The sequence below is a fragment of the Tinamus guttatus genome, unplaced genomic scaffold (assembly GCF_059628265.1).
Source record: "Tinamus guttatus ecotype Peru unplaced genomic scaffold, ASM5962826v1 Tinamus_guttatus_pri_ptg000027l, whole genome shotgun sequence".
NCBI lineage: Eukaryota > Metazoa > Chordata > Aves > Tinamiformes > Tinamidae > Tinamus > Tinamus guttatus.
The window spans coordinates 5,885,715-5,900,678 of NW_028288561.1; the positions used below are offsets into that span (position 1 = coordinate 5,885,715).

General features: G+C 50.2%; 1 protein-coding gene across 1 annotated transcript; it reads right to left on the reverse strand.

The window, feature by feature from the left end:
- Window positions 1-1,616: 1,616 nt before the first annotated feature.
- On the reverse strand, window positions 1,617-4,397 carry HRH3 (histamine receptor H3). Its single transcript, XM_088527949.1, has 3 exons — window positions 4,184-4,397; window positions 3,403-3,569; window positions 1,617-2,532 (listed from the first exon to the last, which is right to left on the reverse strand). The coding sequence occupies exons 1-3, from the start codon at window positions 4,395-4,397 to the stop codon at window positions 1,654-1,656; spliced, it is 1,260 nt and encodes a 419-aa protein (XP_088384075.1). The 3' UTR covers window positions 1,617-1,653.
- Between the last annotated feature and the right edge of the window lie 10,567 nt (window positions 4,398-14,964).

Genomic DNA, 14,964 nt, shown 5'->3' on the forward strand with positions numbered 1-14,964 from the left:
ATTTCCAACAAAGTCCTATTTACTATAAAGGATTTGCAAGCATCATATGAAAATATTTTATTGAGGTTTTCAGAGGCTGGGTAGACATAAGCAAGGGTACAAGCAGGCTCACCAACGGGCACACTAGCTGCTCTTAGTACACTTCTATCACAGGATATGATTTAACTTGTGTATAATGGTCTGAATGGCAACACTGAAATATCATTTTCACTGAACAAGACATCATTTAAAACCTGACAATATTGATCTAATCAACAATAAAGTTCAAAAATATTGTTTCTTTTATTCCTAGCAACAGCCAAGAAACAGTTTGCTTACAACAACTAAGTGTAATTGGCCATCACAACATCCTAAGCTTTTGGGGATACTTTACAGTATTTGGGTTTCTATTTGAAAATGTATTTTTCAAACTTATGATTTTGAGTTCCCCCGTACAATACTGTTAGATATGAGCTTTTGCCATGGCAACTAAATATGTATTTGTATTACGACAGCACTAAACAGTGGGAGTTACAGTTGTTGGCTTTATGATCATACTACATCTGTTCCCACAGAAATTAGAGGCTAAATAGGCTACTACGAAGTATAAAATGGGAAGCAGAGACAAAATGCCCAAGGTCTCATATTAAGACAGTGATGATAGAGCCCTGGTCTCTTGAAGCTGGCACTGCAGCTATGAAACTCGTTGACTGCTTGAAGAAAAAAGGATTTGATGCTTATGTTACTTGCTGACTCTCAGCATCTGTGAGTATCAGTGACTGCATTTTCTCTTGCTGGGCATCTCCAGCCTGGAAGTCCTTCCCATCGTGTTGCTCTTCTCCGTCCTCTCCGTTGCAAAGCCAGGCAAGCAGCAGACATCCTAAATGGGAAAGGCAGACGAGTCTGCTGCAGGACATGGGACCATGCTTGAGAGAAGAGGTAAGCTTTCCAAAGGAGGCAGGATTGCTAACAGTATACAGAAATCAAGATGATGATCAATAAATCAAGATGATGATCAAAAAGAATCAAGATATATTATCAGTTTTGAAGCAAGGATCAGGAAATGCCACCAGGGTGCTTGAGGATGCTGGGAGCTCCTAAGTCTGGCTGAAACTCCTGGGGACAAAGATTTACCCGTTTGGGGGCAAATACCAATTGCACCATCTGCAACTGGGGTCTAGATTATGGTTGTAGTTGTAGCACTAATGACAAATGAGGTGGGTTTTTTTCTTGAAAAGAAAGTTTGAAATTTTGCATCATTGCATGTCCATAAGTGTAAGAAAACTCTCTCAAAAACATCTGGTTTGAATGTAGACAACTTGTAGCTCGGTCCAATGTGTTCAAGTTAGATGTTTTTATTCTTTAGTTCTTACTAGTTTCGATTTTTGCTTGTTTTAACAAAATGCTGGTGCCTCTCTGGCTGCCTAGGTGGCAGCAGAGCTCTTCTGTGGCAGCTTCATGGAGCGGATGCAGATTTGGGGAGGGTGGGTAATGCCAAAAACTTACCCCTCCATTCTGTATGTTTTTTTCTGTTGCTGATGGACTGGAAGAAATTAATGTTGATCTCATTGCTGCCTTCTTCATATCCCGCAGACTCTTCCGAGGAAGCAAACTGCAGTACTTTGTCACACAGGCGAATGAAGAGGCTCTTCTCATCCGTACCCTGGGCTGGCTTCACTTCCAGCAGTTCTGAAGTGGGTTGTGAGGTTGAATCTTCAGCTTCTTTGGACAGAGGAGTTTCATAAAAGCTCTTCTGAAGCTGTAGTGACAGAGCGGGTACAGGATAGGGTTGACAGCAGAGTTGATCCACAGCAGCCAGAAGGAAGTTTCGTACCAGTAATCAGAGATGCAGTGGCCGTGGCAGCCCGCCCGGATGATCATGAGGAGAGTGTACGGTGCCCAGCAAACCCCAAAAATGCCCACAATTATTGCCAGCGATTTGGCCACTTTCTTGTCTCTGGAGAGCCTGAAGTGTTGAGTCATGCTCTGGGAGACGATCTTCATCCGCTTTTCGAAGGACGGAGTGGTTGGTGAGTTTTTACAGTGTTTTTTGTGGTAATGCTTTGGTTTTCCGCAGCAATCCGGGCTGGCTCTCAGCGCATCTTTTGCGCTCGGGCTGGAGGCTGATTCTTGTGCTTTGCTCTTGGAGAGGTCGAGGGTTTCAGCTGCCTCCTTCTGTTCCCACTTGCAGCATTTCAAAGAAAGCTTTTCTTCTGGGCTCGTTTCCATCTCTTCAGCAAAGGACTGCTGGTGTACTTTGTGGAAAATATCCAGGCGTATTTTGGTACGCTTCTGTATGTTCAGGTAAATGCTCAGGTTGAAAAACATTACACTGATGAAAGGGGTGAAAAACTCCAATGTAGAGGCTGTCATGAGAAAATACCAGTTGTAGAAAAATTCAGCATAGCATTCCCCAGTGGGTATGGTGCTCTGACCCGATATGTATTCCCAGCTGATAATGGCAGGTCCGTAGAGCAGGAAGGCCAGCACCCAAACCATCACCATCTTCAGCACGGCTTGCTTCGTGTTGCCTTGCTGGGCTCTGTAGGCGACCTGCAAGGGGGACATCTTTTCTCAGGAGTGACCACGCCGGCCAGCCGGTCGAGGCTCCTCTCAGAGGAACCATTGGCCTTTCTGGGAAAGTTGCTAGGCAATAGCCCAGCAGTGCAACAGATTTGTATGGGCAACGGGAGCAATTGCTAGATAAATCACACTCCTGCAGGGAAGACTTAGAACCCCCATCTTGCAGCTCCAAAAACAAACTTGGCTTTTCTCAGTGGAAATGTACTGGCTTGGATGGAGCTCGGCAGCCCCTTCCCTGAGCGGTCCCCAGCTGCTCCCTGTGCCTCCTGGGCATCAACCTGGGGCAGAGACTTTGCTCAGGTTCTCTGGACTTGGGCTCGTTGTAGCTAGTCTGTATCATACCTGGAACTGAGGGGAAACAACATGCAATGGATCTGAGCTGCTTCCTGCAAAATGCTGAATATTTTTGTCTTCCGCCATAGTGCCTAAACACCTTAGGCAGCACCCGGGAGAAGTGGAACTGAGATGGACTGCTCTGGTAGACAAGGAGAAGCCAAGGCTCCTATTGCAACCCCCTTGTTTCTCCTGGAGATAACCAGCCCCTGGAAGTTGGTAATAGGTCTGCTTAGCTCACTGACTCACTTGGATATTATCTTCCTGGCGTCTGAGAAGGGAACACCTGCACAATGGGGTTTGAACCTTAAATGATTTAATTGTGCCAGAAATGCTAGTCTGAAACTAAAGCTGAATTATGTATTTGTGGGTAATTATTGCTTTCCATCAGTAGGCTGAAAGATTCATAATTTTGGAGGATTCAAAAGGCTTTTAATTATTGCAACGAATCTGGAGAATAAAGCAAGGGGAGAATATTCCCCTCTCAGCTGCCAGGGCAGGACTCACCGCTCTTGTCACAGAGAGAAATCTGTCATAGCTAATCAGTACAATGTTGAAGACCGAGGAGGTGCAGAGCAGGTAATCAACTACGAGCCACAGTTTGCAAAGGCTTCTGCTGAAGATCCATCTCCCTGTCAGCACATAGGGCACGTACAAGGGGATGCAGAAGGCACCTGCAACCAGAAAGACAGGGGTCTGCACGGGGCTGGCCCTGGGGGAGCGCGTGGCAGCTGGGGACACCGCAGCCAGCGTGTCCCCCACGTCCCCACAGCTCCAGCCCCCGGCCCGGGGGAGCAGCCCGGGGCTGCTGCTCGGAGCTGCAGGGCTCTGGGCACGGTGCTTTGCCGTGTCCTGGTCCCGTGCAGCCTGCACGTGCCCTGCTGTCCCAGGGCCGGGAGTCGTGCAGGGGCTTGAGCCTCGGCTGCTGCTGGAGGGGCTGCCGGGGCTGTCGGGGGAGGTGTCGGTGCCGGGATCCCGGGGCTGTCGGTGCAGGGCACGGGGAGGTGTTGGTGCCGGGATCCCGGCGCTGTCGGTGCAGGGCACGAGGAGGTGTCGGTGCAGGGATCCCGGCGCTGTCGGTGCAGGGCACGGGGAGGTGTCGGTGCAGGGATCCCGGCGCTGTCGGTGCAGGGCACGGGGAGCTGTTGGTGCAGGGATCCCTGCGCTGCCGGGGCTGTCGATGCAGGACACCGGGGGCTGGCGCGAGGGTCGCATAGGAGGAAGCCCCGATGCAGCCGCCGCGAAGTTCCGCGCCGGGCCGGGGGAGCTGCGCGGAGCGGCACTTTACCTACTAGGAAATCCGAGATGGCCAGGTTGAGCAGGAAGAAGTTGTTCTGCGTGCGCAGGCTGGAGTCGGCCACGAAGGCGAGCATGACCAGGGCATTGCCGGCCACGGTGACAGCGATGAGCAGCGCCATGAGCGCGCCCAGCGCCGCGGTGCCCGCGGCCGCGAAGCGCCCGGCGGCGGCGGCGGAGCCGTTCAGCGCCCCGCCGCTCTCCATGGCCCGCGCTCCGCGCCGCTCCGCCCCGCGCCGCCCCGCCCGGGGGTCCGGGAACAGCCGGGAGGGGGGCGCCGGCCCCGCTGCCTCGGGGCGATGGCACCGGCGACACGTGCCCAGGGCGGCCCTGCATCCCGCGGAGCATCGCCGAGGCGCCAAGAGCGTCCCCGCAGCCCCCGGAGCAGCGTCCCCACGTCCTCCCTGCAACCCGCCACGAGCAGCGTCCCCACATCGCCCCCAAACAGCCTCCCTGCATCCCCACATCCTCACCAGAGCAACCTTATGTGCCCTTCACCCAGAGCATCCCTGCATCCCCTTCATCCCCCCAGAGCATCGCAGCAGCTGCCAGAACATCTCTGCATCCCTCCCGGTCACCCAGGAGCATCCCTGCATCCCCAAGAGCATCCTCGCACCTATCTTCAGAGATGCCTCTGCATCCCTAAGAGCATCCCCACATCTCTATCCAGGAGCATCCCTGCGTTCCCCAGACCCTCCCCATTCTGCTGGAATCACCCTCTCCCTGCAGAGCATCCATCTCTCCACCCAGGACATTCCTTGGGACCCTGCCAGTGGTCCCTGCCATGCTCCTCTTTGGGGTGTGGATGGTGCCCACCCAGGGCTGTGGGCACAGCTCCTTTTTGGGGATGCCTCGAGCTCTCTGCATCGATGGTGAGGAGCAGAGGCCAAGGCTTGACTTGTCCCTAGTGGGATGTTGGCCAGGAGTCCCCTCTGCACCGGCTGACCTGGGTCTGGCACCTTTCTGAAGAACAGGGCTCAAAGGGCTGAGCATGGGGCCACCAGGCAGAGTGAGGAGCACAGAGGCAGCACAGAGACATGAGCCCATTTCCAGCCAGGAATAAGCTCAGGGCTGAGCTCGAAGTGGTGGGTGCACCTTTGGGGAGACTTTGAAGACCTTTGTGCAAGACTTCAGAGTTGCTTTGATTTAAGGCCAACCAGCTTCCCACCGATCCCGTGCTGGGTGGTGAATGGCAGATCAGCTCTGTAATTCCACTGTGCTCCCAAACAGAGAAGATCTGCTCCGTTTGGGGTGTAAAAACAAAAAGTTCTGCTGCTGTCAGTGATCTACACTCAGAGAATCATTAATATTCATTAACATGTTTACAAATGCCAAATTCCTGTGTGCATGCGGCCGTGTTATCACCACGGGCTGCTTGCTCTTTGGTTGCTGTCATTCATTATTTACAAAGTTTTTGCTATTCAGATAGGAAGCTGGGATGGTACTTGGTACCTAAGGTAACTTACAAAGTGATTTGCAAAGTGTAATGCTGCCACTTCTAAATTATTGTTTATCCAGAGTAATTTGCCCAGAATATTAGATAAATAAGAGATGACAGAGCTGAGCAGTCTATAGTTTTCCTGATATTTATCTTGTGTTTCTGTAGAAGGAAAAAAATATCTAATAAACTTTACAAAAAAAAAAAAAAAAAAGAAGTACCTTGGTAGTGGAACAAAGGAAGCTGGGAAGCAGTTCTGGAAAGCAGATAGCTTGCATATGAATTCCTCGGTGTTTGCTATCTTTAAAAGAAGTTTCCCTGTGATGCCAGGGCTCCAGGCCAGGAGAGGAGCAGCTTCTGAGACTTCCATCTGTCTGGGAAGCTGGAGCCTCCAGCATCCAAAAAATGGATTTTTGCTGCAGACCCTGTGCTGGGTGCCCCAGTGCTCCTGCACGGTGACCATCTCCTCCTGCTTTGGGGAAAAGGGCAACCAGCCTCACTCACTGGGCATTTTATAGAGGCTCTGTATGCAAGTGGCTTAGTGACACCGGCTTCTGCTGTGCATCACTTCAGTTTGGAGGTCCTAGAGGGGCCAATTTGGAGCACAGGATGATTAAAAACTCACTTTGTGTTCGTGTCTTTGCTGAATTGCCCCGGCATTGTCCCAAGCATCTGTCAGCATGCAACCTGTGCCGTTGTTTTATTTCCTTTTCTTCTGCCTTTTATTGTGAAGAATTGTATTTTTGGCTCTGAAAATTCCCTTCTTGGAGTTCCCCTCTCCCATCAGCAGGGCATAACCAGCGGTGCCAAAGCCCAATAGGAATTTTTAACAGGTAGCATCAGTGGAGAGGGCTCAGAACCTGCCAGGGAACCATGTCCCCTTCCAGAGCTGCCTCTCTGCTGAAACACCGCTCTTTGATATCTTTTCCTTTTAAAAACAACAACAGCAACTTGCCTGTCAAACTTGGAGACATTAGGCTCGATAGACACCGTGTCAGCCCAAACCTGGACGGGACTTAATGAATCAGCTCTCGTGGCGCTTCGTCCTGCTGCTCAGCCAGATGTCCCAATGACTTCTCCGGTAGCAGAGTGAGGGTTTTTTTCTCCTTCACAGGTTTCAAGGGGGTTAATTTAGCAGGTTTATTATTTGCTAAGCAAGGCAATGATGAGAACAGCCCTCAAAAATGCAACTCAGCTTTCAAACAGGTAAAGACAGTCCCTGTAGCTCTGCTCTCAGGTGGCCGCTTGCTATAACTTTCCTTTTATTTCAGTTTCTTTCTTTCCCTCCTTCCTTCCTCACAAGCCAGGTTGATCTCACTTGGACCTGTCCCAAACTGCAGTGACTGATTTTGGCTCCTTGGGAACTAACTAACTAATTACGAATAACCTTGTCACCAAGCAAAGTCACATTCCCAGTCCTGTGCTCCACCCTGGGCAAAGAAATGCTGAGTTTGGCTGCTCTGGGGAGGAAAGCACAGCTGAACAGGGTGAGTAATATGGTTTGTAATGAAGAAACTGTCTGATCAGAATTAACACCTGGTTCTTGTCAAGGCCAATTCGATATTGCATTTTGAAATTAAAATTTCAGAGCACAAGGGGAATAAGAACAAAAGTCATCCAACATCTGTCAGCTTGGGCTGATTTGGCATCTGCTAAGACCAATAGATGTTTTCAAAGAGAGATGGCAGGGTCTGAATAACAAGGCATAATACAGCTGTTACAAGCTAGGCTGGAATCATTTTGCTGCATGGAAGAGTAAATGTTACAGTTCTTTGAAAAAATATCAGCTAAACTTTGTTCTTCCTCAGGTGACGCTTTAAGGAAGCAGGGCTGGGCTTCATTTCTAAAGCTCTTAATAAGATCCATAGCTTAGAAGCTGAGTAGGGGCATTTGAGAAAGACCGAGTGGTTTCTAATCAAAGCCAATTTTGTTCCCATGTGGATGCTGAAAAGCAGCAGCTGTAGAGAAATGAGCTGGGCTTCTCTGGACCTTGGCTGGCACAAGCTGCGGGAGCGTGTGCTCCTTAGCACTTAATCAAACTTTATACAACTTAATGATGCTTAGCAATTAGCAGGGTCTAGTTCAAACCCACTTATGGAACTATAGTTTTCCTCAGAGCTTCTCCTATGGGAGAAGATGTGCAAATGTCAGCTCCCCAGCTCGCCGCTGCCTACGGAGACCCGGAGGCAGGGAACTCATTGGGAACCTTATGTAATATTTAACAGACTTCCTGAACTAATTAAGTATATTACTTTATATAGAAACCAACGTATCTTTAATATGTATCAAAGTTTAATCCAATTAAATTCATTGCTGCCACTCAATGTGGGCCCAATTCTCTCTGGCAAGAGGCAACCACATGGGCTCATTGCGTGCACCGGGGAGGAGAAGGTCACTCTTGCTCTTCCAGAGCAATTCCATGTGGAAATGTAACAGCAATATTGCCCTTGTCTGAACCAGGAGAGACCCTTCAGATTCGCACTGGTGTAGCTGAAAGCAGGAGATGTTTAGGACCCCTCAGAGAGGTGTTCAGCATGTTACAAACTAGAGTAGTTTTCAGGCGCAACATTCGAGGAGCTTCTCTGAAAATCCCAATTTGGACTCGCAGCCTGGTATTTAATCCACCGGAATATCCAGCCGCAAAAGCAATGTCATACAGAAGAGGCCATTCTCTAAAGCCTTGAAGAGCAGAACATGATCTTTGTTGCTGAGATCAGAAACGATCTCCAAAAATTCTTAGCTTCAGGGAAACCAGCAGTCCAGGTACCTTTTATCCTGGCTGGTTTGACCAAATGGCTTCTCCAGCACCCTGGTGATGAAGCTGGTTGTCTCCAGGCTGCCAGACAGTGTCTGGCCTCCATGTAAACAGTGTCATCTCTGCTCCACTGGGCACATCCCTTTGGGATGGGTGACTTGGTCTGAGACCGGCGAAGGTCCAACAATGTCACAGTCCGTTAGCGAAGTGCATTTCCATCAGAGGAAGATAACATTCCTTGGAGGAATGAACCGTGTCCATCTGCTCTTCCTGCCTTGTCAGCTCCCTGCTGTGGGCCGCAGCGACGTGTCCTTGTCCTTCTCCCTGCCCTTCTGCCGAGATCCGCCGGGCGGGAGGCTGCCTCCCCCACCGTGTGCTCCCCAAACTGTGTTTTATTGCTCTTGGGGCTCCAAATCAGCTTAATTTAGAAAGAACTCCATCCGCACAAGGATTTTCCCTGACTCCCGGCTTTCCTAATACAAATCTCTCTCTAACCTCCATCTCCAGCTGCTTGTGACAATGTCGAGCCTGCCCTTACATCTGACGGAAACAGATGGAATATTTATCTCGTGTTGAGCCTCAGCGTGCCTAATGTATTCACTCCTATCAGACACTGCACTCACTCCCGCTCTCCGATTCCTCATCTTCTCAGGCTTCTTTTTGATGTTCGTTATGAGCCGGAGCAGACTAATAGCGACTGGGTCAGGCGCCTCGCTGCAAAAGCCTGGGAAAAAGCAATTAAAAGGGACATGGTGACCAGAGGGAGACGGAGCATTTAGGAGATGTTAGCTGCAAGGACGCTCGGAGCGTTGCTGCCCGTGCCTGGACCTGCTCGAGCCCTTCCTGCACGAACACAAGTGTGAGGAGCCCGGCACCGGGTCCGTCCCTCCTTCCTCATCCATCCCTTGGGGCTCGTCGCAGCCTGCGCACCCGCACGCCCCGGGGGATGCCACGGCCTGATGAACCGGGCAAAGGGCACCGTGTTTCCACGCACGGATCCGATGTGGGTACCTGCTGGGAGCAAGAAGTGAAAGCTTTTGGGAAAACACGCTGTTGCTCCTTAGAGCAGCCAAAGTTTCAGCGAGTTATGGGACCTCTTGAAAACCCCTCCTCTTTTCAAGGAGAAAATATTCCAGTTTGCCTTTAATTCTTTTTTTTTTTTTTGGAATGATTCTTCTTTTTTTTTTTTTTTTTTTTTGGAATGATGCTCATTTTGGCAGCTCTGGCCAGAGGAGGCCAGTGGGACAGGGACAGCAGCAGTGCCCAAGACACGTTGGCAGTGGGGGTCAGCAGGACGGGGAGGGCAGAGCTCCCTGTCCCTAATTGCTTGGCTGCAATTATCCACCATTGTGCTTCCCAATGGCTCTTCCCAGCTTCTCTCATTAGCATCGAGTGGGAAAAACCTTTCCCGTGCCCTGGAGTGGGCACAGCTGGAGCAGATGTGGAGGCTGGATACAAATTGCCGGAGCCAGCTCTGCTTCCCCTGTGCTGCCTCCAGGGCTCCTGGAGAACTTTGCAATTGGAGACAGATTTTCCAAAGTACCATCTCCGAGCTTTGCCCCATTCCTGCTGACAGGGAGGAGGAAGCATTTTTTCAGGGGCATTTTTTAAAACATGGGATGGAAAAGGCAATGGACACGTGTCTCAGCATTGGGAGCGGAGCTCGAGCGGCTGCGCAGAGCAGACGGACCCCATGTTTCGTGTGCGCTGCAGCTCCAGGCAGGTAATAGGCAGCATCACCCACCAAATTGTGTGAACGCCAGCTTGAAGAAGAGATATTCCAGCAAAAAAAGAGACTGGGAAAAATATATAAACAGAGAGACCTTTGCGTTTTGAGTCATTGCTTCTCACTCAGGATTTGGTCCACTGTGTGTCCCAAATAATTGTTAAGCCAGTTCTGATGATAGAATTTTTATTACCCAGCCTCAAAAAGAAAGAGAAGAATCCTTAATAGTTGATTAGATCAAAAAAGCATAATTTATTTTTGATAAGTGCTTTAGATGTAAGATCAATGGCTTGAGGTTGATTGATAGGAGCTGTTTGCAGAGACTTTAGATCTAATTGCACTCGGGCAATCACATGGACTTGGCTTTGACTAATCCTAGACACCATCCCTCTTGTGCAGATGCAGGAGGCACCAGAAAACAGCAGGGCTTTGTATTGGAGAGTTGCTCAGCAACTGTCCCATATTATTTTGGAGTTGTCCCTGAGTACAGCATCCTTTCCCTTTGATCTCCAGGTAATTTCTGTTGCTGCTATTTTTCACAAAAAAAAAAAAAAAATTAAAGAATTGCACCTCTATTTACCACAATCTCTTTTTCAAGTGTAGCTGAAGAAGCCTGATGACACTGGGGAAATCAGTGCATTTCACTGTGGAGTGAAGGGAATGAAGGTCCCTCTGCTCTGCCAGAGCCTTTGCGGGGAACGGGGCAACCTGGGCTCCTATGAAGACGCAGCCCCGTTCCTGTACGTGGTGCGGACGTGGTGCCCAGACGCACAATATTGGCACTTAACACAAGAACAGCCGGTTTCAGGGCTGGGTAGCAGGGCAGGGGGGGCAGACCATCCCATTCTGGCAGCACAAGGATTTTCCCTGACTCTTGGTTTTCCTCACACAAATCCCTAACCCTGCAGCCCCCACCTGCAGAGCATCAAGTCTCTCAATACAAAAGCCAGGAGAAGAAAACAGCTCACGAATGTAAACGCCATGTGCAACTTGGAGTCGGGAGCATCTTATTTCTCCCCCAAATCTCCAGACCTCAGGGCTGCACAACAGCTGTCAGTCACTTGCCCTAAAACCGGGAGGATTCCACAAAGATCCGTGTCATGGAGAAGGCTCCGGAGCCGGCTCACATCCCAGCTGGAGGGCGGCCGCAGGGAAATGAGCAGTTTCACCATTTCCCCTTGGTCTCAGGACAACCACATTGGGCAATAAATTACCCCAGCCCTGCTGCAGAACCGCAAGCAGGGGAAAACTTCCTTTCTGGGCTCTTTTCCCAGCAGTAGAAAGTTTTGGTTTGCTGGTGTTGGGGCAGGCACCACCCAGAAGCCTGAGAAACATCTCCTGAATCTTTTCATGCAAATCAACTGCAAAAGGAACAGAATGAGGCGAATTCCCTTTCTGTGTTTAGTAAAAATCAGAGCTCGAGAAGCCTAAAAATAGACTTTTCTCGCCTGGGGAACTCTTGTAACTCATGCTGCTGGATATTATTGCATTCATAATTTAAATGTTGGATGGGTATAAAATTACTCATGTGGGAGTTATTCAATTTCTGGTAAGTACATTTACAACAAATAGCGGCTGCACATACAAAAGGTAGGAAAAAGCCTTTCCACTTCTGCTAGTGGGACACGTGCAGGGCATGGAGCTGTGGGCAGGTAACCTCAGTCCAGCCCAAACCTGGCAAATTTGGCTGGGGGGCAGTTGTGTCCCCTCTGATAGAGGGCTTTGGGCACCACTGAATCCCTCCCAAGATGGAGGATTCCTGGGATTCTGCTGGGCTTTTCCTTCGTTTCTTTGTGCAATGGGATGATTCATGCAAACTGCATCCACTCAGGCGTTATTCAGACCAGCAAACCCCAGGCTGAGCCAAGCCGGGCGCAGGGGCTTGAAGATCGGCAGTTTGCAGGAAAAAATGGGGACAAGGGGGGATTTGCACGCTCCCTCGCTTCCCAATTACCAAATACACTCACAAAGCAATTAAAGTGATTAATGGTGCTTTAATATCTACAGTAATATTGCCCCGTTCTCCACACCGGAGCCGTTTCCTCACGGCTGGCAGCCGCTCTTCCACATAGTAACTCTCTTTCTCCCGCTTTCTGAAAGCTCCCTTGGAGGAGAACACCGCTGGATGTGGAAGATGTCATGGTGAATACCAATGAAGGGGGTTCTTTTTCCCTCTGTTCTCCGCCCGTTCTTTGGGCCGTCGTCTGGAGCGGACGCGGGACGGATTGGTCCTGGCCGGGATCGCTCCTTGGGCAGAGCCCAGATCTGGAGCCAACCTTGCCAGATCCAGCCGGGACAGGAGTTGAGGTTATTGGTCACAGTCAAGTATTCTGGTTGGCTTTTTACTTGCTTTTGCAGAATTTCACAACGAAACCCCTGGCCCCGGTGTGCCTGTGCCCGGCTCTCTGCCCGGATTGGGTTTCTGAACCTTATGGTGCCTCCCAAGCCCTGCACAAACATCTGGGGGATCAAAGAAGGGTGTTGAAACTCATCCCTCCTGACATATCCTGCTATGGGGGTGCAAGAAACCCACAGTCTCGCATCCCAGGGATGGTGAGATGGGACCTGGATGATTTTTCATGCGTGTTTTATGTTCAACAGATTCCCGTGACACAGAATTTATTTGCTCTATCTTCCTTTTCTTAGCACCACGAGCTCAGGCTATGGCATTACAGGGAGCAGAGTTTTGAACGTGCGTCTGGCAAGACGGGACAGGCTAGAGGAGGAAATCTTTACTATTCAGATTGCGTGTGGGTGGAGGGAGGAAAGCGCCATGCAGAACACTGAAACTCCGATAAAATATTGGCCTGGTGCGAACGCTCGGGTGCTGCATATTCTGCACAGCGCAGCCGGGTAGCTGAACGCAGCCTCCTGGCAAGCGGCAGAGCCCTTTTCTGCCAGCTCTTTGAGGCAGAAAGTTTCTTTTTAATCCATGTTTGCACAGCGCGGCGCGACACCCATATCAATGGGCGCGCCAGCTCACCGTCAGGATGAGTGTGATTGATATTTAGCAAGAAAATTTCCCCGCCGCGCAGAACGACTCGTGCAAACGACCGCGTGTGCTGGTGCGGAGCGCCGTGTCCGTCCCGGCGTCTGCTCCGGCTGGGGAGCACTGGCTCCCATTGGGAAGTGCTCCCAGCGCACGCGGAGCCGGCGCCGGCGGCTGCTCCTCGCTGCGGGGCCAGGAGCTCCCGGCGCAAACCCAGCCCGGCCGGGGCTGTGCAGTTATTGATCGCAGCGGGTTTCGTCTGTCCTTTGGATACCTGAGGGCTGATCTGCTCAGAGTGGCGTCTGGGAGAGCGACGGCGCGTTTAATTCACGCCTTGGCTCAGTCCAAATTAACCGGCAAGCAGAGGCAGGTCCCGCACACAGGGCGATGCCGCCAGCGGGCGAGGGAGCTCCCGCGCGCGCCCGCCTGGCACGCGGCCGCTGCCGGGTCCTTGGAAGCCCCTGTAATGGGAAGGGGAAAGACAGGATTTGCCCAGGGGTTTCCTATGCGCTGGGGCTGCCCAGGTGGGGCTGGGCATGGGGAGAGGCCAGTTTGCTGTGCAGATGTGCAGACGTGTGAGTGCAGATGTGCAGACGTGTGGGTGCAGATGTGCAGACATGTGGGTGCAGATGCTGCGACTGCAGGCAGGAGAAGAGGCATTTGTCACTGCTCACATTCAGTGGGTGAAAATCGACCGGTGTTTTTGCTGTAAGAGGTGGCATTTTGAGGGGTTCTCTCCGGACCACAGCATTCAACGTGTTTTGTTTCTTCACTTGACCCACCCTTATTCTGTTGCCAACAGGTTTTGTAAATCTGCCACAGTGACAAGGTTTTCTTGGAACGGTTCTTTGAGACGATTGCATTGCTCCACAGCACCTGAATAGCTGGCTTTAGCACAGGCCAAGCTGATAGTTCTACCTATGCATGAGACAGTTGCTCAATACTTTCCACTGCAAAATCCTATTTTAATTACTTTCAGCATTGCAAAAGTTTTGCCAGCAAGGCAAAATTTTGCATGCCATCAAGGCACCTACTCACTTCCCTCCCTGTCCACTTGAGGGGGGAAGATAAATGAAGACCTAAATTCGTGTCCCTGTTGACAATGTCTCAATTTTATTAATAATTTTTTTGTTATTCCAGAGAACAGTGTATCTCGAATATTAACAATGAAAGAACTTTTCAATTAGCCTGTTTTTTGTAAAGCAAAAAAGCATTTCTCTCAAACGCCCATGATATGCTTGGGATAAAGATTTTTGTGGCAGATTCAGGACTTGCATGCCTTCAATTAAGATCTGAAAAAGCTGTCACAAATTGAGTGTTCCTTGGTCATCTAACAAGCAGATTTCTCTTTCTGTGAGCCATTTCGAGAACTCATCTGTATCAACTGCGTAATCATGACAAAGGGCTGCTCAGGCTTATTTGTGTGCAAGACTTCATGCTGCCAGACCTGGATTCAGAAAATAACTTCAAGTCATCTCAAACTCCTTGTGTTGGCCTTTGCATAAAAGCTGCACCAGGAATAGTTATGTGCTCGATACTGAGCCTATAGGCTCGTGCATTGCTGAATTTGGACTTGCTGCAGGTTTTGAAGGAGCTCCTCAGCAGCTATCCTGCTCTGCTTGCGATTTGTCTGCAATCTATTTGTTTAGTTTGGGGTTTTTCTTTCTTCTTTTAGAGTCCTGGTTGCTGCATCCTGTGAGATTTCATTTGATCTAGCTGTCAGGTACAAAAAGGGAGGAAGAGCGGGAGACATTCGAGAGGAAGAGTTTCAGGTTTCTCTGGCTGTGGAAACCTTTGGTGCGTGTGAAGCAGAAGCACCTTGCAGGCTCCAGCATCATGAAAAGAGCAGAAGGGGCGTTACCGAG

What these genes read in the sequence shown, in the direction of transcription:
- HRH3 (XM_088527949.1), bottom strand. Translation starts at nt 4,397, where the DNA reads ATGGAGAGCGGCGGGGCGCTGAACGGCTCCGCCGCCGCCGCCGGGCGC. An exon ending in CATCTCGGATTTCCTAGTAG is followed by an intron (nt 3,570 to 4,183) that starts GTAAAGTGCCGC and finishes TTCTGGTTGCAG; the next exon opens with GTGCCTTCTGCATCCCCTTG. An exon ending in TTCTCTCTGTGACAAGAGCG is followed by an intron (nt 2,533 to 3,402) that starts GTGAGTCCTGCC and finishes TCCCCCTTGCAG; the next exon opens with GTCGCCTACAGAGCCCAGCA.